This window comes from Myotis nattereri (assembly GCF_964212035.1).
Source record: "Myotis nattereri genome assembly, chromosome: 11".
Classification (NCBI taxonomy): domain Eukaryota; kingdom Metazoa; phylum Chordata; class Mammalia; order Chiroptera; family Vespertilionidae; genus Myotis; species Myotis nattereri.
The window spans coordinates 83581323-83605469 of record NC_138086.1 but is presented as its reverse complement, the minus strand read 5'-3'; the positions used below and the strand labels follow the sequence as shown (position 1 = coordinate 83605469).

At 52.8% G+C, this 24147-nt stretch overlaps 1 protein-coding gene and 1 pseudogene across 2 annotated transcripts; one reads left to right on the top strand and one right to left on the bottom strand.

Moving 5' to 3' along the window:
• Positions 1-4196: 4196 nt before the first annotated feature.
• On the bottom strand, positions 4197-23682 carry LOC308526663 (up-regulator of cell proliferation-like). The gene is made up of 6 exons (XM_081101846.1): positions 23627-23682; positions 11283-11309; positions 10950-11020; positions 9110-9160; positions 8847-8885; positions 4197-7376 (listed from the first exon to the last, which is right to left on the bottom strand). The coding sequence occupies exons 1-6, from the start codon at positions 23638-23640 to the stop codon at positions 4789-4791; spliced, it is 2790 nt and encodes a 929-aa protein (XP_080957972.1). The 5' UTR covers positions 23641-23682; the 3' UTR covers positions 4197-4788.
• On the top strand, positions 16025-16190 carry LOC308527282 (mitochondrial import receptor subunit TOM7 homolog; annotated as a pseudogene). Its single transcript has one exon. The product of its transcript is annotated as a mitochondrial import receptor subunit TOM7 homolog (transcript).
• Positions 23683-24147: the final 465 nt, after the last annotated feature.

Genomic DNA, 24147 nt, shown 5'->3' with positions numbered 1-24147 from the left:
GAAGAAACTGTAAGGAGGCTAGTTGCTAGGGAAAGGAAGCCAGGTGTTGCTGCATGACATCATTACCTGAACGGAGGGAAGGTCACTTAGAATATTAGCCTTTTATTTATATAATAAAAGGCTAATATGCAAATTGTCCCCTTGACTGGGAGTTTGACCAGGGGGTGGGGCCATCTGGCCAACCGCCTGTGGTCAATTGGCCCGGACCCCACCCGTGCATGAATTTGTGCACTGGGCCTCTAGAGTGTGTGTGTGTATAAGTTTTTTTTTATAAATTTACTCCAAAGTGCTGAGGAACATGGGAGTTGGTATCTGAATTCCTGCTTCCTAGTGTATAATTTAGACAAGTGACTGGACCTTCCTAAGCCTCAGCTTTCCTAATCTATAAAATGGGGACAGTGATTGCTTTGAAAGTTTTCATTATAAATTGTCTGACAGAATGAGTACCTAATAAATGGGGGGTTTGGAGTGGTGGGGGTTTTTTTTGTTTGTTTTTTGGTTCATTTGTTTTTAAGAATAGAGTCCCTGATTTCTCATCCTCTGAGGGAGATAAGCCAGCTATTTAGGGTTAATGAGAACTCACAAGAACACGACCTCAATCAGAGGAGAGAAGTGGCTGGTTTTGCAGCAAAGGTGACTATGGCCTTGACTCCTCTGGGAGCAGAAGGCAGTGCTCAGCAGGGTTGTTGTGCTCGGGGTCAAAGGTCTGCCCTCAATGCAGTAGGCAATACCACTATCAACGTTTTTTTTCTTCATTCCTGAGATGTCTCCCAGCAATTCTACCTGACCTAGCTCTCTCATGGTTACCCACCTTTTTAAAATTCTTACCTGCCTTGTTGCAAAAAGGAGCTGGTTCCTTGATGGGGGGCGGGGAAGCGGTGTCCTGTGAGTGCATGATTAAAATAACTTAAAAGGACAATTTTAATGCATGAATTGCTGCAGTTTTACATTACCAGTGGAAATTTTTAACAGGGTGTTTTATTTTTCTGCAATTTTCACCTGTTGTGTTTTGATGCACTTGCCTTCTTCCCCCATCAATCCTGTGAAAGGCAATATTGTCTTTCACAGGGTTTGCAGAGAGAAGATGGAGGTCAGAGATTCACCTGAGGTTAGAACGAGCAATGGTAGCAAGTGTTTGGGCTCCACTGCATCTGTGAGTGGGAGCCTTCAGAGCCACGTAGGATCGGGAATGGTGGGGTCTGGCGCTGAGCACAGACTGCTTAGGACTGACCCTTCCTGGGTGAGGAACAGCCACGTCTAGAAACAAGTGACCACACCAAGGGCCCAGGAAGAGGAGGATGTGCAACTGTGGTTTTCTCAGACACGAGCCCTTGTGATCACCAGGCATCAGCCGCTTTTATGCTCTCAAAGCGGAGGTTCTCAACCCTGGCTGCACATGCGAGTCCACTGGGCCCCACACCCCAAGTATAGGACTGGGGGTGGCACCGTCCTTTCCCAGTATTCCTCAGATGACCCTTATTTGTAGCCAGGGTTAAGAACCAGCGCCTTGAATGCAGGTTAATGCAGCAGAGTCCCAGAACCTGTGCAGGGGCACCTGGGGGGGAGGCTGGTCTAGCTCTTAGACCAGGTCACCCAGAGGGGATGGACTTAGTCCACACCTGCCCCTCTTGGACCACAAGGCAGAGGAGGGGCCTGCTGGGTGGTCTGGACGTCCTCGAGATGGGCTGTCCAGTACAGCCCAAGGGCTTGCCTCTATCAGATAGGGCACTGGCCACTGTGGGTGACACTGTGTGAGGGGGACTCTGGGCCTCTGGCTTTGCACAGTCCAGCCAGAATATGGTGAGTCTAGCCTCAGGGAGAGGTGCCCCAGCCAGAGCCCTCTGCCTTCCTGCTGGCTGCAGGCTTAGCCCAGACAATCCCACTCACACTGGTCCTCCTGGGAAGACCAACATCCTCAGCTCACACTTTACGTTTTATAAACCTGTACTTCAAAGTCACTCCTGGTAGTAAGAGGTCAATGGGAGAACGAAGGGGATTTGTTTTCTCCTAGTGTCCGGCCCATTCACCAGGAAGAATCCAAGGCTCCAAGCTCTCATCTGGGAACTAAGCCAAACCACAACTGAACCCGAGTCCCAGCTCCGTCCTCCGCTGTCTTTATGCGTAGCCAAGGGGCTCTGACCCTGGTCCTTCTCCAGCCCCCTCTCCGCTGCTGAGGCACAGAATGGAGTGGCACTACTGACCTCAGCTTTGGGGTGCTGAAGTAACCAGTCTCCTGACGGAGCCATTTCCAAACACCCTGTTCCTTTTGCCAGTAACCTGGGGCTGAAAGCCACACTCCAGGGCTTGCAGTAGTGGATGGGAAAATGGGCATCACATGCCAGCAACTCAGACCTCACTTCTGATTCTCAGACCCCAGGATAGATCAGGACTCCAAAGTGGCTGACAGCACCTTCCTCGGGGAGCAGGGAGCTTGGAGAGGGGGCAGGGGGCAGAAAAGCAGACAAGACAGAAGATCAGGACGGTAACTGGAGCTCTCACAGGCACTACTTCTTGGAGGGTAGGGTGGAGGTGGGGCTGCATCCTGAGGGAGAAGTGCCTGCCTGGGCAGACAGAGCCAGGGGCGGTGGAAGGAGGCCCAGGCCCAGGACAGCACATGGGGGCTGTGAGGCGAGGGGTAAAAGTCACCACACCAGGGTCAAACCCCCGGCGCTGCTCTGCATCCTGACTCTGTGCTGGGAAAGCCACACTCCGAATTGATTTTGTTGACTTCTTAGGATATCGGGATAGGTTTATAGTCAAAATAATTTTTTTTACTACTGACTCAGAAAAAAGAGAAAGGATTTTTTCTTTCCCGGGCTCACTCACATCTGAGGAGCTGGGGAGAGCTACCATACCAGGCATACGTCCGTACAAATTTCTAACACCAGCCCTGCCGGGTACTGTGTTTCAGTACAACTAAGATAACATCAGTTGCAGACACTGCTTTATGTATCATCAAGAAAAAGAAGCTCAGCCTTTTGAGAATCCATTTAAAGCTATGAACTCTCTTCCCAGAAGGAAAATCACACACCTGACTTTCAGGAATTCAATAACTGAACCTTAACTTTGGACAATGGATAGACCCCCCTCATAAAGAACCCTTGACTGAAAAAAAAAAAAAAAAAAAAGAACCCTTGACTGGTAGGGAACCAGTAGGGCTAGCTTCCCCAGGTCAGATTTCTGGAATAGCTGGACTCAATTTTAAAGGGGTTACAGCAATTCTAAGACAGGTTCCCAGTGCCTGGATTTAGGCCCAGAAGGATCCTGGGTGAACGTCCCACTGAGCTGGAGAAGCAAAGTAATGGGAAGTATAAGTATTTCCTGTGAACCAACACCTAAAAACGTGTGTCACTTACTGATCCAGAAAGAGATGAGCTTCCAGTGCCTGAGGACTACAGACTCTGAAGTTTCAGAAGAGAAAACGTTTTCCGCAGGTTAGGTTTCCAGAGTTTGAGTCTTGAGACTCACAGCGCCCGGCAACAACATCCCAAACACCAAGGAAGCCACGGTGTCCTGGGATGCAGCGAAGGGCCGAGGGGCCGAGGGGCCTGGCTCGAGGAAGCTGCTCCAGACCGAGGCTGACTGACTGGGTCTGGCAAAAGGAATAAAGGACACAGAGGAGCTCGGGCCACCACCTCCGGCCGAGTTTTCCTGAAGCCACAAAATAGGGGAGGAGGCCCAAGGACTGAGCTGAGATCCCCAGAGCTGGTGCCACTGCTGGGACTGGGCTCCGTGGCTCCGCAGTGACCTTGATGGGGCCAGTGCAGGCCAGGACTTCAGCTGGAGAATCGACCAGAGAGGGGCCCCAAATTCCGGCTCAAATGGTGGCAGGGAAGAAGGCTGGTCCCAGGAGCACGGCAGCAAAGTCAGGGCTGGCACCGTGGTCCGGTGGGTGAGCCTGCTGTGTGGGCGCTGGGAACGGGAACCAGGAAGTGGAGGCCCGGTGCCTAGGGCAGCGGCTCCCTAGCAGCTCTGCCCTCCCAGGTCCACTGCTCTGGGCCCCTTCCCTCCCTACAGAAGGGGACAGTGATGGGGATGGTTGCAGGAACATTTCCTGTTCCCAGTAACAGCCTAGAAGGGACCTCCTCTCAGGGGTCCCCTGCACACCCTCCCTCAGAAAAACACTGATCCTCTCGGAGGAAGCGGGAACATCAGGCCCGGAGCGGAACCGCCTGCTCCTCTCACTCACGCATCCATTCGTTTCACAAACTTTTATTAACGCGCCCACAGTGTACCAGGCCCTGGCGGGACAAAGTTGGGTAACACAGCCCCTGCCCTCAAAGAGCGCACAGTCTGGGGGCGGGGCTGGTCCGTGAGCACGTGTTCCTGTCATGGGGAGCTGTATACCAGGTGCTGCAGGGCACGAGGTGCAGCAGGGTGAGCAGGGCGGGGCCGGGGAGGGCTTCACGTCAGGCGATAAATAGACTTGCCACATGGGCGCTCTGTCCAGGCAGCATGGACCCACCGACGATGCACTGGAGGGAAGCCTGTATGTTTCCTGGGGCCCCTTCCCCAGCCCTCTCCTGGGACTGGTGTGCCGGCTGCGTGATGGAGAGAGAGCACCTCTCCACTCCAGGCACCGATGAAAGAGGCCCCACCACGGGCCGCCCAAGGAGCTGAGACATAGTCCTGGATGCATTCCCCCAGAGCTGCTCCACACCCACAGCCTCTGCAGCTTAATAGGGTAGGAAACTCCAGGACCCGTATTTGCTTTTCTACCTTCTCCCATGGGCAGGACAGCAGCGCGTCAGGGGCCAGCCCCAGGTGGACACCCTCAAGCTGCCACGCTCACAGCAGTCCCACCAGTTCAATGAGCTGGTGGATATTCCTGTGGGGGTCGGACAGGCCGTTCCTGATGTTCTCCAGCAGGCATCTCTTCAGCTCAAACACGGCCTCACTGTACCCCAAGCTCACGGCAGCCATGGGAGGCGCTCCGTGCCACAGGCCAGGAACATGCCAGACGTGCTGCTTCTCAGGGTCACAGAAGGCCAGGTCCGCCAGCGTCCGGAGGCCGTCTCCCTGCTTGTCCACGTGTGTGGAGGCTCTGCTCATGTCCGAGGGTGACTCCAGTAGCGGCCTCCTCTCCCGTGGCTTCGGGCCAGGGGCAGACGTGTCATGAAGGTTCTGGTACACAAACTGGTAGTTGGGCATGTGCCCCGTTTTCTCCAGCCGCAGGAAGGCATGTAAAATAGCCGGTGGGATATCCCTTGTTTCCGCTAAGCTGACCACGGTGACATCGCTCAGCCCCATAATCAAAGTGGCCAGGGAGGCCTCCAGCTCAAAGCGCTCCCCAGCTGTGGCTGGGGCGCCTGCTATCAACCCTCCTGAATCTATTACCAGGATGTGGTCACAGCCCAGGTCCTGGCTGAAGCTCTCGGCCACTGTGACAAGCTGCATGAAGGCCCCTCGAGGACCCCGACCCCTCCCTGTGGCAAACCGAAGCCCAAACATGGTGTTGAGAAGAGTGGACTTCCCGGTTCCGGGCACGCCCAGCGCTGACAGCACTACCAGCCGTGACCTTCTCTCCAGGCGCGTGTGCAGCTCCTTCAAGAGCCCCGTGACCCAGCGCAGGGGGGTGCTCCGCGTGCTCCCGTCAACCAGCTCCAGGGGCAGCCCCCTCACCAGCAGCTCCAAGGCCAAGCCTGGGAAGTGGGCGAACCGCCTCTGGCCTGTGGGCAGCTTCCCAGCCTCCACCAGGCAGCTCTCTGCCTCGTAAAACTGTCCCATCTCCCGCAGGAAGTGCTCCACCCCCAAGGGCTCCGGCCAGAGCGGCTCTCGGTCCCCAGCCCCACCCTGCTTTGGTCTCAGGGTCGGAGCTGCCTCTGGAAGCTGCCTTGGCCTTGGCTGGGCCACCCAGGCCAGGCCCCACTCCATCCACCTCAGGAAATACTGCCTCTCGCCCAGAGAGGGGCAGCTGATGCCTGCAATGAACTCCTGCATGCCCCCCGCAGGGTCGTGGCCACTCTGCTGCGTGCGAAGTTCCAGCAGCCGCTGCCTCAGCTCGGCCCGGCGCTTGTCCGCCGGGTCCCCGGCCCACTGCGCCTGGCACAGCTCCTTCTCCACACGAGCTGCTTTCCTCCACGGCTCGCCCTGCAGCCTCAGCTCTTCCCTGCGGTAGGCATCGGGGTCTCGGATGCTCCTGGTGATCCGCTCCATCCGGTCCTTTGCCCGCTGGCACTCCTCACAGTCCTCGTCCACCTTCAGCCCCAGCCTTCGGGCTGCATGGGCCATGTCCTCCACAGACACCCTCCTGCAGGGGGACCGGGCCACGCTCGCCACGATGGCGCGGACCCTGCGTGTGAAGCGGGCACCATCTGTGCTGCTGACCTTGACGAGCACGTGGGAGTGGTCCATCCTCAGCACAGGGGTCAGCCTGTTCAGGAACCGCAGGTTGGAGTTCCGCTTCCCACGGTAGGGACTCAGGATGAAGTAGTACTTGGTGGCCGACCCTTTCATGGAGGACAATAGCTTGTATTCCTTCTTGCTGATGTTGTCGGTCAGAATGAACACGGCCGAGGAGACCTCTGTCAAGAGCTTAAACTGCAGCCAGTGAGACCCAATGTCACCTCTGAGGTTCAGAAAGGCCACGGGTTCTGGGCAAAGGTCCAGGTCCTCCCTGCCGGTGGGCAGGAGCCAGGAGACCTCCACCAGCCCGTCCGCGATCTCCCGGGGGCTGGTGCCCAGGCTCAGGTCCCGGTGCCAGAAGCAGTCGCGCTGCCTGTGGCCCGGGCTGAGCACGGCGTTGAGCAGCTGGGACTTGGAGTTGCTGCTGACCTCCATGCGCACAAAGGCGAAGGCAGGTGCCCGGGCCAGGACCACACTGTCCTCCCTGAGGCTGCCCGAGCCCCTCGGGGGCTGTGCCCACCACGTCCGCACGACACCCCGCATGGCCCACAGCAGGAAGGTGTGGGCATGGTGCTCCGAGTCAGGCAGAACGAGTGGGAGCGCAAACTGGCAGAGAGACATCCTCAGCACGATTTCCTGCTGCAGGAACCCATCGGAGGCGAGCAGCAAGGCACAGAGCAGGTCCAGGGGGTTCACGGGCGTGTCGGGCGTGGGCAGCTCCGAGAAGGAGTAGATGTCCGCGGAGATGTCGTCTGCTGTGTCCCAGTAGATGACCTCCTCCTCCATCTGGCTCTCCTTCTCCGCGGGCCGGGCACCCGAGGGCGAGGCCAGCACTGCAGTGCTCCGGGCCTCAGTGCTGCGGGCCTGCAGCTTCCTCAGGAAGGTCCAGGGCAGGTCTCTGGGGGCCTGAGGCGCCCAGTTCCTCACACTGTCACTGCTGATTTGCAGGGCGTCCTGCAGGCCCAGTTTCTGGGCCTGGTGTGTCTCCAGTCCCAACAGCGACAGCATTTCCTGCAGCCGGCTCCTCTCCACTGTGGAGGGAAACGAAGATGTAAGTGCTCGCTGAGAGGGTGGGGCCCAGGGTAGAGGCAGGAAGGGGCGCCAGCAGCAGGACGCCCTGGGCCCCTAAGACGAAGACACACATGCATCACACCACCCAGTCCCAGCACAGGCAGACCCGTGGGACAGGAGAGGGGTGAGGACAGGCCGCCAGGGCCACATGCAGACGTCTACATGGCTGCTTCTCTGGAACTACGGGCTCCAGCAGCACCAAGACCAGAGCAGCCGCCTGGGTGAACGCTGTATGTCAGGAGGCAGGCTCCCCACACTCGGCAGCAGTGAAGCCCTCACACTGTCACCGGAGATTTTCCACGGTGACACCATCACCGAGTCACTTGATTTTCTTATTCATGTTCTTTTCTCTTTTCAAAACTGGAGACAGGGAGTTGTTACTAGGTACACAGTGCTGCAGATCATAGCTAATCTATTTTGCACTCTGAGGCCAAATACTATGGGTTTACATTTTCATTGTATTCAAGTATTTATTAGAGATTATCGTACTTCTGCACTTATTTATTCAGATCTTCACATGTCAGCCATTACGATACAGACTCTTACAAACTCGGGATGCTCATAACAGTCAGGCCCTGCCAAGTTTCATCCACTTCTCTGTGTTGGCCATGGCTCTCACCAATTTCCATACTACACATAATTAGTCGCTTTAAATGCTACATAAGCCAACAGAATAATTAAACCTCCTGCTGCTCTCCAGGATTCTCTCCATTCCTTTCTCGAGAGAGGAAGCACCGCCTGTGATGCTGCCGTAGGTGCTCATGGAGCCACATGGGACGGGCTCAGGGCACGTGGGGCCAGCAGCACTGGGCACAGGGACACATGTCTCACTCCCCTGCAAGGTCCACCTGCTGCCTGTGCCTGCACGGGCACTCAGCGGGTTCTCGGGCCGTGGCTGCCATCGGACCCGGGCTGGAGACCTTGTTGCAGGGACACAACTTGTGGGGAGAGGGACACTGGAGAAGAAACCCTTCAGGTTTCTGAGTTTTGTCAGAATGAAACCAGGGACATTGTTTTTCTCATCAGACATGGAACAACTGTCCTTATTTTTTAAGTAGTTAAGTACAGTAGGGAAAAGCCAGCACAAACAAGCCTATTTAAACGCCAACTGCTGCCCAGTGTGTGACCCTCTGTGGATCTGTACATGAAACCACAGACCACATGAGCGGTGCACAGACTGGCTGGGCTTTAGAGTCCCTCGGAGAACTTGTTTAAAAATAACATCCAAAGTGCCAACTCACTATGTTCCTCTCTAACGTGACACTCCCAGGGGCTTGTTTTCCGGCAGAATTACTAATATATGAGTTGATATAAAGGGCTGCTGGACTGGAGGTGAGTTTGATGCAGCCAGGGTGAGAACCAGCAGCGGTGACGCTATTTCCTTCAACAGGACAGGACGCTGAGCAGAGAACGTGAGAGGAGACACATACCTGTTGGAAAGTCACCGTCCTGAGCCTCGTTCATACCATCTGCAACAGCAAAGGAACAGGCGTGTCAATCAGACCAGGGGCCGGGACCCACACCGGTTAGTTTAAGCTACACTCAGAGCCCTGTGTTTCTCACTAAGACAGCAAGTTCTCCTGACTGTTCAAAACATAAAACTTCACTTAGGTTTCACTTTGCCCATTCCCTACCCCTGCCCCACCCCCCACCCCCTCCACCCACCCCCGTTACCAAACCCTGTGGCTTCTACCTCCATACTGAAGCTCGCAGTCATCTCCTTCCATTTCTCTCCATTCCAGATCTGGAAGAAAAATGCATATGCGCTGAGTCTGGTCAGCAAGTTAGAGCGACCACATGTCCCAGCAATTCCATGTCAGGGGTACACCTCCAAACACTAAAACAAGGTCTTGAAGAGATATGTGCACACTGTGTTCTGATATCATTATTCACAATAGCTAAAACATAGGAGTGTCCATCAATGAATACACAGATAAACAAAACGGGGTCTGTATATATAATGGCAGGTTCTGCAAAATGCTGCAGCATGGAGGAACCTGATGCTGAAGGAAGTAAGCCAGTCAAAACCAGACAGATACTGTTCAGAGTCCCTCATTGGAGGTACCTACAGTACAGACAGACAGAGTAATGGTGGATGCCAGGGGTTGGGGGAGGGGAAGGGGGTGTTACGGTTTAATGGGTATAGAATTTCTTATTTACAGGGTGAGTAAAGTTATGGGATGGATGGTGCTGATGGACACAGTACAATGTGAATGCATTTAATGCCATTGAACTGTACACTTAGAAATGGTTAAGATAGTAAATACTATGTCATGTGTATTTAACAAAAAAGGGAAAACCTTTGGGGAAGAAAACCATTTTACAGTGAGTGATTCTGTGGCAGTTAGCACAGTCACCAGTTGTGCCACCTCCACTTCTTGTCTACTTATCTCCAAACATTTCCATCACTTGAAAGTAAGGCTCTGTCCCCAGGAAGCAGTTTCCCACATTTCCCCTCTCAACCCCTTGAGCCATCCTGCACCCACGGCAGCTGCACCCCTTACACTCCCACCAGCAGTACATGAGGGTTCCAGTTGCTCCACATCTTGGCCAACACTGGTTCTTTTCTGTTTGTTTGTTTTTTTATAGTTTTTTTTATAGTTGCTACTCAAGTGGGTGTCAGGTGGTATCTCACTGAATAAATATTTGTTTGAATTAATAAAACAAAACGTGACTGACCCAAACTTATTTACATATTTTGTGGAGTTATTTTTGCGTAACACTATTAATATCCAATAAAACACATTAATTTGGAGACATACCAAATCTATGAAAGATACATCCAAAGTGAGTTCCCAGGAGAAATGAAGGTGTCTGGAGTGTGGCCACACCTTAAAGCTTAAGTCACGAGGGGCAGCTACAGCCCACCTTGCAAATCTCTAGAGCAGCGGTTCTCAACCTGTGGGTCGCAACCCCTTTGGGGGTCGAACGACCCTTTCACAGGGGTCGCCTAGGACCATCGGAAAACACATATATAATTACATATTGTTTTTGTGATTAATCACTATGCTTTAATTATGTTCAATTTGTTACAATGAAATTGGGGATCACCACAACATGAGGAGCTGTATTACAGGGTCGTGACGTTAGGAAGATTGAGAACCACTGGTCTAGAGAAAGACAAACCAGCGTATAGGGACCATGACCAGAAAGACCCCAAGCCCCAGCCTGCCCAGGACAGTTCCAAGTTATACCTGCGGTTCCAATAACATACACCTTTCCCTCTCAGAGATGCCCAGATTAGAAACTGGTCAGTCAGCCCAGACATGTCTCGGGTGGCAGTTATGATATGCTCATATGAGACCAATGGACAGCAGTGTGACATCACCTGTGTAACACTGAATCCTAGTTTGAATATAAAAGAGAAGTTTAAAGGACTCCTCGATGGAATATTCTGTGAATGGAAAAACAAAGCCTATGTTTATTTACTTTTTAGGTGCATGACCCCTGGCCAGGGCGGTGCTGGGAGCAGCATCTCGAAGGGACAGAGAGCCTGTGCAGTGTCTGCTGGGGGTGGGCGGGCCCAACCTTACCTGCAATGGCCACAGCTGCTGGTCTCTCAGAGGCTTTTATTTCGGGGGCCACTTCTCCCAAATCTGACTGTCTGAAACAATTTCAGAAGGATATTAAAATTAAAATAATAAAATATCACATTGGCTGCATATCAAAATCTCTTGGGGAGCCTTTAAAAACTACAAATCCTGTTCGCACCCCAGATCCTCGAAACCAGACTCTCAGAGGCTCTGAGTCCGGGCCAGGCGTCACTGCTTCTGAAAGTGCCCTTGGTGGTTCTGATGTGCAGCCACACTGAGAGACATGGGCCTGGAAAACCAGGAGCCATCACAAAGACATAAAAATATACATACCCTCTGACCAGTAACTCCACTTCCACCCTAAGGAGATAATTAAGATTTAGTTACAAAGATGTTGATATCAGCTTTATATATCACAGAAAACAACTGGACACATTTTAAAAGCAAAGTCCAATAACAGGGAGTTCTATGTAGTCTTATTCTGCTACCATTACAAAGTATTCTATGGATCTCATTTTGTAGACAAAGCCATGTTGGATAAGATGTTGTGGAGCCTGGCCGGTGTAGCTCAGTGGTTGAGTGTTGACCTATGAACCAGGAAGTTCGATTCCCAGTCAGGGCACATGCCTGGGATGTGGGCTTGATCCTCAGTGTGGGGCGTGCAGGAGGCAGTTGATTAATGATTCTCTCTCATCATTGATGTCTCTATCCCCTTCTCCCTCTCCCTTCCTCTCTGAAATCAATAAAAAAATATATTTTTTAAAAAGATGTTGCAGAATGGTGTTGGGGGGAAGTCAGGCGAGAGTGTGCACAGAGCAATGATGATTTATCTGCAGGTAGACACAGGAGAGCCAGAGGTGTTCACCCAAAGTGGACAGTATGGGCAGGGAGGGGTGGTCCTGACTCTTGAATAGGTGTGATAAGTACAGTCCACTTCAGAATCCTATTTTAAGTGCGTCATAGGGATGAGGAACCGTGCTGCCTTGGTCAGGAACCAGGGCCCACAGCTGAAGATGGACACACAGATGAGGCGTGGAAGAAGTCAGACAAAGGACTCACGGAGCCGCACTGGGAATGCAGGTCCACGTGTGACCTTGTGATTCCTGCCTGCATGCTCGTGTGCACATATGTTTGTGTGTGTGCGTACACATGTGTAGATTTCCTAGCTCTGTCCACTGACAGGGCCACAGCAGCAATGAGCACACCAAGCACACCTTAAAGTCATTCCTCGCTAACAGGCACCAACTCTCCATGGAGAAATGGTTGATGCCAGACCTGGAGCAGAGAAAGAACCGGGCGAGCCTAAGTATCTAATTTCAGAAAATACAAAGTGCTCAAACATAAATAAATAAATAAATTAATTAATTAATTAATTAATTCCAGGGCATGTCACAGGACACAGCAGCCAGCTGAAGGGGTTCCCACTGCCACATCTGGGACAATTTGAGCACGAACAACACTAAATACAGTTATTAAAAGCCACTGAAAAGCAGGAATCAATGAGTGCGTGCAGACAATGAGCAGAGCAGCCAATGGGGGACGAGGGTGCTTGTCATGACAGGATGTCTCCATGGAGCTGCGGCAGCTGGAAGGGCACAACGTGCAGCATCACAAACAGAAAACACCACGACGCCAGGTCCGGGCAGAAACGCTGGCAAGGACGAAGTGTCTGTCCAGCTTCGCAATGTCTTCTCCGACAGCCTGCCAGGTACCAGGGAGAGAACCCCGTAACCCCGAGAAGGGAGGGCTGTGGCGGAGAAGGCTGAACCCTGATGGAATCATGAGCACAAACCCAAAGTGAAACTTCATGCCAGATGGGGAGGAAACTGCATTTTCCCAAAGTATGAGAGTCATAGCACAAACAGAAAGTATTGAGGACATGGTCCAGACTGAGTGCTGTAGAGGCAGGAAAGCAAAACGCAACACCTCACCCTCGACTGGATCTTGAAATAGAAGGAGAAACTTTCGGGTCTGCTGACCAAATTGAAATATGGGTGCTGTCCATGTTAAGTTTACTGATGCTGACAACTGTACTCTGGTTGTGTAAGAACATCCCTATTCTTAGGACATAGACACAGGAGGATTCAGGGATAAAGGCGATGATGTATGCAACTTGCCCTCTAATGCTTTTTAAAAAATGGCACATGTGTGTAACTTATGTGTGCATGTGTGTATACACATACAGACACATAGAGACAGCGAGAGAAAGAACGACAAATGAGAATGGCAAATGAGCTAAATTATCAAGAATAGGCCACTCTTTTTTAAAAATATATTTTTATTGATTTCAGAGAGAAAGGGAGAGGGAGAGGAAGATAGAAACATCAATGATGAGACAGAATAATTGATTGGCTGCCTCCTCCACGCCCCCCAATGGGGATCGAGCCCCCAATCCAGGCATGTGTCCTGACCGGGAATCAAACCCTGACCTCCTGGTTCATAGGTCGACACTCAACCACTCAGCCATGCCAGCTGGGTTAGGCCACTCTTGATAAGGGGAATTTTTATTTTTATAATTTATTTCTAAGCAGAAATTATTTTTAAGTAAAACGCTTAAAAGTTAATACAGGTTATATATTTCTGGGTATAGTATCAGTTTATTCTGTCTTATTTGAAGTCGTTAAATACAAGCATGTACTTATTTAATAAAATTAGAAGGGCTATGAAAATGATGCTGTGGGGAGGGGGGTCAGGACCAGAACACAGTGTGTGGGTGCCTCAAGGAGACCCAATGCTCTGGGGCCTCTTCGAGCCAATGTCAGCTGTGGTTTGTGGCAGGCACCTGGGAGACACACAGTCCAGCTCCGCTTAATCCACCAGCAACACAAGCGCTGTGTGCACCAGTCCCCGCGCCTACCCGCCCGCCCCCCCACCCCCAGGAAATTTCAGGAACCGCACTGGTTATGCCAGCATGTTCCTTGGGTCCCCCTCTGCCCTCTCTGAGGAGTGCCAGTCCCCATACTGGTCACTGTGCACTAAGTAACTGACTTCATAGGAACTGCTGCTGGCAAACATGGGTGTTCACCTTCTCACTGTTCTGCAGAGAACATATATTGCTTTTGTAATAAGGGAAGAAAGCAACCGTAAAAGGAAACAGCAGGATGGGTTAAAAAGAGTTCCCCTGAGGGCAGGTATTTAAAGCCCAGGTGAGAACAGCAACAAAACCTCACTTTCATCCAATGCTTTTTGTTGTTAATCTTCATCCCAGGATATTTTCCCATTGATTTTTAGGGAGAGGGGAAGAGAGAGGGAAAGACAGAGAGAAACATCAATGTGAGAGAAACACATCTATGGGTTGCCTCCTGCACGAGCCCTGACCAGGGCCTGGGAGGAGCCTACAACAAAGGTATGTGCCCTTAACCGGAACCAAACCTGGACCCTTTGGGCTGCAGGCCAACACTCTATCCACTGAGCCAAACCAGAGAGGGCCATCCAATGCTTTTCACTGACAACTCTGCTTCCAGTACCTGAGCTGTGTCCTTCCAGTCCCCATGCTGGAGCCATAACCTCCACTGTGACTATTTGGAGAAAGGGGGGCACCGCCTGGGATCAAATGCGGTCATAAGGCGCAGCCCTGACCTGATGGGACTGGTGTTCCTGCGGGTGGCTCTCTGCCTGTGGGCTCAGGAAAGGCCACAGCAAGAAGGCAGGCACCTACAAGCCAGAAGTGGAGCCCCAGCAGAAACCAAACCAGCCTGCAGCGTCATAAAGGTCTGCTGCTCAGTCCCCCAGTCCTGGTACTTGGTTGGTCACAACAACCTTGAATCGTGGGAGCCTCCTCAGGCCATCCACAGCTGACCAGACCAAGACAGAAAACCAACAACCCTTCCAGCAGCTTCAGACATGGGCAAGGGGGCTTTCAGCACAGCAGTGTTTGAAAGCCACTGATATCATTAATATCTGGGTCTGATTCCAAACATACGACAAATATAGGACACAGAAAAGTACAAAGAAAGGCCTTTGCTCTTTGCAAAATACTCGGCGTGTTAACCCGTCTTCTCCTTTCAATCTAGTCACGTTGCTCTGCAGGTCATTCCATGAACTGACAAGACTCAGGACTAACTCTATGGCTTGTTCCATTGCTGAGGGGGCTACTGAGGTTTCCTCTCCTGTCCTCTCCAGACACCAGGGCACAGGCACAGGCGAGCCCAGCGCAGGCACTGCCTGGGGCACGCACGGCACCACACGGGCTCCCCTTCCTGCTGGTGCACCTCCCCACACACTTCTCTCCAGGGCGAAGGGTGATAGACTGCTTCTCAGTCAGGAGATGGATGTCCTGCTGTGCACGCTGGACTTCCTTCGCGTATGCAGGTAGCATCAAGACCCTGACCACTGTGCACTGCGGGTGGGAATGCAGACTGGTGCAGCCACTGTGGAAAACAGTATGGCGTTTCCTAAAAAAATCAAAAATGGAACTTCCACTTGACCCAGGGACCCCACTTCTAGGACTATATCCCAAGAAACCAGAAACACCAATCAGAAAGGATATATGCACCCCTATGTTCATAGCAGCACAATTCACCATAGCTAAGAACTGGAAATAGCCTAAGTACCCATCAGCAGATGAGTGGATTAAAAACGGTGGTACATCTACACAATGGAATACTATGCTGCTGTAAAAAAGAAGGAATTCTTACCATTTGCAACAACATGGATGGACCTGGAGAGCATTATGCTAAGTGAAATAAGCCAGTCGGAGAAAGATAAATATCACACGATCTCACGCATTTATGGAATATAATGAACAGCATAAACCAATGAACAAAAACAGATCCAGAGACAGAGAAGCATCAATCAGACCGTCAAACCTCAGAGGGAAGGTAGGGGAGGGTGGGGGTTAGGGGGAGAGATCAACTGAAGGACTTGTATGCTAGCATATAGGCCTAACCAATGGACAGAGACACCAGGGGGGTGAGGGCATGAGTGGGGGACTGGGGTGACAATGGGTGGATAAATAATACACATATGTAATACCTTAATCAATAAAGAAAACAATTATATTAAAAAAAAAAAAAAGAGGGAGAGAGGGCTCCGCCACGGCAGTGGGTGCTCGCAGCGCCGCCCAGGCCGTCACCATGGTGAAGCTGAGCAAAGAGGCCGAGCAGAGGCCAAGCAGCTCTTCAAGGGCGGCCAGTTTGCCATCCACTGGGGCTTTATCCCTCTCGTGATTGACCTGGGATTTAAGAGGGGTGCAGACCCTGGAATGCCTGACCAACTGCTCTGAGCTTACTTTGGCGATAAAGGACTGTTTGGTCGTCTGGGTTTGGAAGCAGTCAATGGACAGTAACAACGTGGAAGGTGTGCCCTCTGGCTGGCACAAGAGACGGGACATCGTTCACACGTTCACCAATTGAACGGCACGGGCTCTTCTCAGACGCCTCTGCGGCAGAGTGGAGCCTCTACTGACTTCTTCTTTTTTTTTTTTTAAATATATTTTATTGATTTTTTTACAGAGGGAAGGAGAGAGATAGAGAGTTAGAAACATCGATGAGGGAGAAACATCGATCAGCTGCCTCCTGCACATCTCCTACTGGGGATGTGCCTGCAACCCAGATACATGCCCTTGACCGGAATCGAACCTAGGACCTTTCAGTCCGCAGGCCGACGCTCTATCCACTGAGCCAAACCGGTTTCGGCCTCTACTGACTTCTTTATGGTGGATTGTATCCAAATAAATATTTTTAACAATGTTAAAAAAATAAAATAAATACATAAAAGAAAACAGACCCTGACAATTCTCAGTGTCTGCCTCGCTGGCTGCCTCTCCGAGGACCTACCCCAGGGGCTTTGTACTTACACCTGGAGAGTCTGGCTCAGGAGACCGCACACACACACACACACACACACACACACACACACACAATGGAGGCGCCTGTGACCACTCAGAGCTGTGCGCAGCTTGCAGTGTCCCTCGGTGCCCAGAACCGCATCCAAACCTCAAGAACTGGGCCAATTCCTAACAACAAACCCAGCTCCTTCCCTGACGGTGCCAATCAAACACGAAGGCACAGAACATATCCACACAGAAGAACCACCGGGGAGCACACGTGCTCTGCTCACTGTAGTGTGATCGGCAGCATGTGGTTAACTGCTTTGGATAATGAAGATTCTGACAAAATTTTTGCTGTTTGATGCCGACAGCTTTCAAGACCTGCCACCTGTGCTTGCCTCGGCAGCACATATACTAAAATTGGAATGAAACAGAGAAGATTAGCATGGCCCCTGTGCAAGGATGACACGCAAATTTGTGACGCGTTAAAAAAAAAAAGAGAGAGAGACCTGACATTTGCCCCTCCAGTTCCACATGTGGGCCCGAAACACAACAAAGCCAAAGCCAGTTACTCTGCTCATGAAGCTTCACAAAATTATTACAAACCTTCTCAAACCCTCTTGGTGTATGTTATGGGTTGAACTGTGACTCCCCCCGCCGCCCCCCCCCCCCCGAAAAAAAGAAAAGATTTGTTCAAGTCCTAACCCCAGACTCTTAACGGGAACTTGTTTGGAAATGGGTCTTTGCCAATGTACTAAGTTAAATTAAGATGAGGCCACACTGGGATAGGATGGGCCCCTCGTGCCATGGCTGGGTCCCTGGAAGGGGACCATCTGGACACAGGAAGACATGACACTGGAGGCTGAGATGCAGGGAGGTGTCTCCCATCCCAGGAGCACCAGGATGGACAGCAGCTGCCAGACACTCGGTGAGAGGCACGGGACAGACTCTCTCGAGCTTCCAGAAGAAACAACGCTCCAGCACCTCCGTTTTGGACTTGTTTTGCTCAAGCCCAGTGTGTGGGGCTGCTGCAGCCCCAGTTCTCCCCTCGAGCGACTGTGTCTTCTCTGCTTCTTACGAGGACATCAGTCATTGGATTAAGGCCCAGTCTCAGCCAGGGCAACCTTATCTTAACTAGTCAACTCTGCAAAGAGCTGACTGAAAAAAAAAAAAAGGTCACATTCACAGGTGCTACAGGTTAGGACTTCAACAAGTTTCAGGAGGAGGGTGGGCACACGTGAACCCACAACAACATCCATAACTAGGGGTCATACCTCTGCAAGGTGACCAAGGGCCCCGGCATCCGCTGGCCAGGGGGCACCCCCTCATCGGGTTGCCTGCCAGGCCCTTCAGCAGGCCCTGGGGCAACCATATTGCAACACCCCAACTAAGGGTGCTCCGAGGAGAGGAGGTGTCCTGAGCACCCAGTCCTCGCCCCGAGTTCATGCTGCGCAGGTTTGCCCGGGGAGAGGACATTGCAGCCCCGATTCTGCAGGAATTTACACTAGAGCAGGGCTGGAAAGAGGTCGTCAACACTCACTGCACACACTACAGCGGCGGTCGCCAACCTTTCGGATCTCATGGACCACCAGTGGCCTGTGGACCACCGGTTGGCGACCGCTGCTCTACAGAATACACATGTGGTCACGGCCCTGCACACCTCATAAGGTTAGTGTCAGGATCCAGAGAGCCTGACGGACATGATGCGGGTTTTCAGGAGGCAGTCAATGTTCTCTTGGACTTATCCCCATGGTCATCTGCTGCTAGAATTTTTTTAAAATATATTTTCATTGATTTCAGAGAGGAAGGGAGAGAGAGAGAAAGAGCGAGAGAGAGAGAGAAAGAGAAAGAGAGAGAGAGAGAGACAGAGAGACAGACACATCAATGACGATGAGTCATTGATGGGCTGCCTCTTGCACGCCCCCTACTGGAGATAGAGCCTGCATGTGCTCTTGACCGGAATTGAACCCGGGACCTTTCAATCTGCAGGCCGACACTCTATCCACCCATCCAAACCGGCTAGGGCTAGGAACTTTTATAAAAGTCTGGGATGCATCAGTGAAGGGCACAAACATCCCTGCTCTTAGGTTCCACTCAACGAAGTGGGGGAGACTGACAATGAACAATGACGGGTGTTGAGTAGAGGACACCCAGGAAGATGTTCAGGGTGGTGAACAGGTGGGCATGCTGCTGTAGCTACAGGGCACTCATGGCTGTTCTCCCAAGTGGCCTGTGTCCGACAGGCTTGGCAGGAGGTGAGGACATCACCATGCAGCTCTCCCGGGGGTAGTGGACCCGGCAGAGGCAGAGGGAGACGCCCGGTGGCACTCAGGGCCCCAGTGAGGCCGGTACAGAGTGAGCAGCAGGGGAGGCGGCAGGTGAGGTCAGATGGGATGGAGCTTCTAGGCCCTAAGAACTGGCTTTGATTCTGAGGACACACAGTACCAGCGACACGCCTGTCTTACGTTGACAAAGACGAGATGAAGATCAGACCTGGGTGGCAGCACCGGAGGTGACACTGCAGGGTCGGGTTACAAGTCTCTGTGAGGATGTCAACAGACTGGCCAGAGCGTGGGAGAGAGACCCCAGGAAACCTCTCCTGTTCAGGCTCAACAGGGTTGCCTAGCTCAGGTGGAAGGGTTTGGTGAAAAGGGTGGAGGGGGTCACGAGCAGGTTGGTGCTAGGTGCCAGCCCGGGGCACAGGGCCCACCCCCCCACCCCCCCCACCCCCCAGCGGATGCTGCACAGACACGGGGCTGGAAGGGGCTTGCTGGCCGGGGAAGTTAGCCCTCCATCATGCACGGGCCAGACCACCGCCGCTCCTTCCCTGGAGAGGCACGACCCACAAGGAAGGCAGGATGAACTTGCTGATGTGCCCATGACAACAGAAAATAGCCCCGGTGCTGAGAGACGTGGGAAACCCGAGGGCAACTGCAGTGCGACTGCATACAAAGAGAACAGGGGGCTGGGGACACCCAGCTGCCTTCCCTCTATGGAGGGGAAACTCCCACTTACAGTATCAACCAGGGGAAACTGAGGCATCTACCTTATAAATGTGCAACATGTATATGAAAAGACTCTGAATATGAAAGAACATAAGACTTGAACAAATGAAAAGCCCAGCTGTTTGGGGAAAGGAAAGCTTGAAGTAAATTCTCCCCCAGCTCTAGCCGGGTTGGCTCAGTGGATAGAGCGTCTGCCTGCAAACCAGAGGGTCCCAGGTTCAATTCTGGTCAAGGGCACGTACCTTGGTTGCAGGCTCCTTCCCGGGCCAGGGCCCTGGTCGGGGCTTGAGCAGGAGGCAACCAATCGATGTGTTTCTCTCACATCAATGTTTCTCTCTGTCTTTCCCTCTCTCTCCCATTCTCTCTAAAAATTAATGGAAAGCCCTAGCTCAGTGGTTCTCAACCTTCGTAATGCCATGAAACTTTAATACAGTTCCTCATGTTGTGGTGACCCCCAACCATAAAATTATTTTCGTTGCTACTTCATAACTGTAATTTTGCTGCTGTTATGAATCGTAATGTAAATATCTGATATGCTATATATGTTTTCCGATGGTCGCGACCCACAGGTTGAGAACCGCTGCCTTAGCTGGTTTTGCTCAGTGGATAGAGCCTCAGCCTGCAGACTAAAGGGTCCCAGGTTCAATTCCAGTCAGGGGCACATGCCCGGGGATTGTGGGCTCAATCCCTGGTAGGGGGCATGCAAGAGGCAGCCAATCAATGATTCTCATCATTGCTGTTTCTATCTCTCTCTCCCTCTCCCTTCCTCTCTGAGATCAATAAAAATATATTTTTTTAAAAATCAATGGAAAAATACCCTCGGGGGAAGATTAACACCAACAATAAAATAATACAGTCAATTCTCCCTCAAAAAGCCTATCAGTGAATTTAGGTTCAAAAACAGATATGCCAATCCTGTGGGGAAAGAGCTGTCCAATACTAACGGGGAAAATTCTGAGAACGAACAGTAAGGGAGGAGGACAAACCCTGCAGCGAGTGACGCGAGACACAGGCAAATGGAGGGTCTGGCCCTAGCGCAGCGCCTACTGTTACTCACAACTGCCTGGAAAAATACAGGGAACCCCTAAAGCTGCTTTCACCAGAGTCAATACCAAATGAGTCTAAGAGTCAAACTAGAAAATGAAACAAAAAATACACTGAAAGAAAAGATTAAAGACTTGAAACCTCAGAGTATGGTAAACTCAAAAGGCAAATGACAGATGGACAAAAGTATTTGTGTCAAAAATGACAAAGAGCTCGCTTTCTTGAAGTACAAACATCTATAAATCCATGAGAAAGAGGCAACAACACCGCCATAATGCATCTCTGGCTTAGACCAAGTCTCAGCAAGGAACAGGTGCAGGGGGCCCTGAATTTTCATCTAATTCCCTTCCATACATTTTGAAATGTGTTCCAGGCACATGTATTACTTACTTTTAAAAATAAGGCAACTAGCCGGCCAGTGTAGCTCAGCAGTTGAGCATCAATCAACCCAGGAACCAAAAGGCTGCTGGTTCCATTCCTGGTCAGGGCACAGGCCTGGGTTGCGGGCTCCATCCCCTGTAAGGGGCGTGCAGGAGGCAGCCAATCGATGATGTTTCTCTCATCAATGTTTCTTTCTATCACTCTCCCTTCCTGTCTCTATAAAAAAAATCATTAAAAACATATTTTTAAAAGTAAAATAAGGCAACTAACAATTTTATGAAAAGCTACCATGCAGCCGTGTCGCTGGTCCGGGCTAGAGTTATCAGGCCCCCGTGCGAAGGCTCTGGGTTCCAGGGCACGTACCTAGGTTGCAGGTGTCCGACTGTGGCCAGTTGGGTGTGTGTGGGAAGCAACCAATCTCTGTGTCTCTCTCACATGATGTTTCTCTCTCCTTCTCTCCCCTCCTTCCCCACTCTCTCTAAAAATCAATGGAGAAAAAACAAACCAAAAAAAGGCTGCAATGTAGAGAATCTACAGAACCACCACATCTGAACTACAACAGCAAAGGCCATCCTCACGGACGGGCACGGTGGATCTCAGAAAGCACAACCGCGGCTGGAATCCTTCTTTAAAGGAAATAGCCACTTCTAAGTTCTTCCCTTTTCAACCAACTTTTGTAAAACCGTAACCGAAGGGACAACCGCTTTCCTCACACAGCTTCGTACACCAACAAAGAGCGAGAATACATCCTCACTTCAGCTTCGTGCAGAACACTCTGTGGTCAGAACAAAATACAGAATCCGGCATTTTTGTTTGTGCTTCATTAACCAAATATAAACCATATAGCTCCCTTAACGTGATTGTTCTACACCAGTTTTTAAACCTACACTGCTTAGCTAGGCCTCGGTTTCCTACCTTGTAAATGGAGATAAAAACAGGATTTATTGATAAGGTTGTGGAGAAGATTCGGTAATTGAATACGTGGAAAGCACCGAGAAGGGGCTTGACAGCTCCTCCACGAACAACCCAGCAGACATCACAGTGCCCTTCCCATCCGTGCCCTGAACCCTGCACCGTTCCCAGAGCACCGAGCTCAGCAGACGAGCGCCCGCTGGTCAGCAGCTGAGACAGGCCAGAGGATCTAAGGAAGCCAGGCCTCCCAGGCTGAGCTCTGTCAGCGAAGCCTGCAGAACAGACACCTCTGGATGTGTGGCCGGCCCGGATCTGTCCACAGCATCAAGGCACAGCTCTCTTCATGAAACAGCACAGTGTGCACTAAAGGTTTTGGGGCTCTGGCTTTGCAGTGGGGACTGACAGATCTGCACCAACTGCAGACTTGTGGGGTCATTCACAAGTAGCTGGAACTGCAAACATCAAGTTTGCACTAAGGCCACCTTCTCCAGGGACACGGTGCAGGGCCCTGCCTCAGAGAAGGGCACCCAGCCTGGCACTGAGTCCCCTTCTGACCATGCCTGTCAGGCAGAGGGCCTGGATGCCAGAGGCACCATCCCTTTCTAACAGGCCTCATGGCTTCCCCACCCAGGCTCGGCCACCTGCAGGCTGCCCCGCCCTGAGGGCCGGCCTGCCGCTGGGGACCTTGACCCCCTGGTGAATCAGCACGGCCTTCGGAGGGATGGGCCCTTGTTTATCCATTTATGAGCTCAAAGTACTGACCACTGCTCCCCAAGCCGAGAGGCAGCCGGTAAGGCGGGAAGTGCCGTGACAGCTGGTCAGAGCCTGTCACTGTTGGGGGGGGGGGCGCTCCCCGCACCGCTCATCCCCCGCCCCCGGGCCTGGCCCACCACCTCCACCCGCAGGGCAGGCCCGCACCCACACGGGCCCGAGAAGTGGAAGATGCACAACTTGATCCGTCTCACACGCACCAGGTCTGCGCCCGCGGGAGGGTGGACAACAGTCAAATGACGACTCCGCCAGCTCCAGCCATGACCTTGAGTCGAGTCTTCCTCCGCCGGAGCGGGAGCCGGAGCCGGGGAGCCGGACGGGCATGGCCGGCTCACCGACCACATTCCCAAAACAAACAGTAGCCCTACGCATGCAGGTTTCATTTTGCAAGTAGCATTTCTTAAAAATGGCAAACTCTGCCCGTCACCATCGTTTCCTCGGAAAAGAACATTGAATACGGAGCCGGCGGAAGGCAGGGAAGGTCAGACCCGGGGCCGCCGCCCCACAGGCCCGCCGCGCACCCCGCAGCCCGCACTCCCCGGGGGCCGGCGCGAGGGGTCCCCGCCCTTGCGCTGCCCCTCGGGGCGTCCGGGCCGCTTCCCCGCCGCCGGCGAGCGAACCAACCGAAGCGACAGCCCCGGGCGCTCCCCTCCCCCTCCGGCCCGGCCCGGCCCGGCCGCCGCGTCGGCCCAAGGTCGCCGGGGTCCGCGGAGCCCGCGCAGGAGGCCGGGGGGAGGGAGGCCGCCCCCCGCCGCGCCCACCCCCGCCCGGCCCGGCCCGAGCGCGGCACTCACCCCGGTGACGCCATGAGCGCGGCGAGGTCTCCGCGCCGCCGCCGCCTCCGCTTCCTCCGCGCGGCTCGGGGAGGGGCCTCGCGCGGCCACCGGCTGCCCGCGGGGCGCTCCGGGCGGCGGAGCTGGCGAGGGCGGGGGCGCGGAAGGCGCGCGTGGGCCCGAGGGGGGCGGAGGGGGCGGGGGGTGGGTGGATCCGAATCCTGGGGACCGGGTTAGGAAGGCTCTGGGGAGGGGCAACCGCTGGAGTGAGGGAGGTCGGGTAATTTCTTCAGTGGCTGTTGCTGGCTCTAGGATAGGTCTTTAAGGATTAGTATAAGTTCACTGAAATTAAGTATTGTTTCTGGACGTGTTGTAATGGGCGGGAGGCATTTCACCGCCGGTGGCCGTCCTGTGCGCACCAGCCCTGGTGGCACGCCTGCTGCTGGTGTTCCTGCCAAACAGCCTGTCGGGGCAGCCCAACTTCCCACGCTGGTCGCCGGCTTCCAGGGGCTGAATGTCCAGGTCAGGGGATATCAGGATTT

Bases quoted from the DNA above. Each gene is read 5' to 3' on its own strand.
- LOC308526663 (XM_081101846.1), bottom strand. The intron at 8,886-9,109 runs GTAGAAGCCACA...TTGCTGTTGCAG, and splicing joins CTGCGAGCTTCAGTATGGAG to ATGGTATGAACGAGGCTCAG. The intron at 7,377-8,846 runs GTATGTGTCTCC...TTCCCTCCACAG, and splicing joins GGACGGTGACTTTCCAACAG to TGGAGAGGAGCCGGCTGCAG.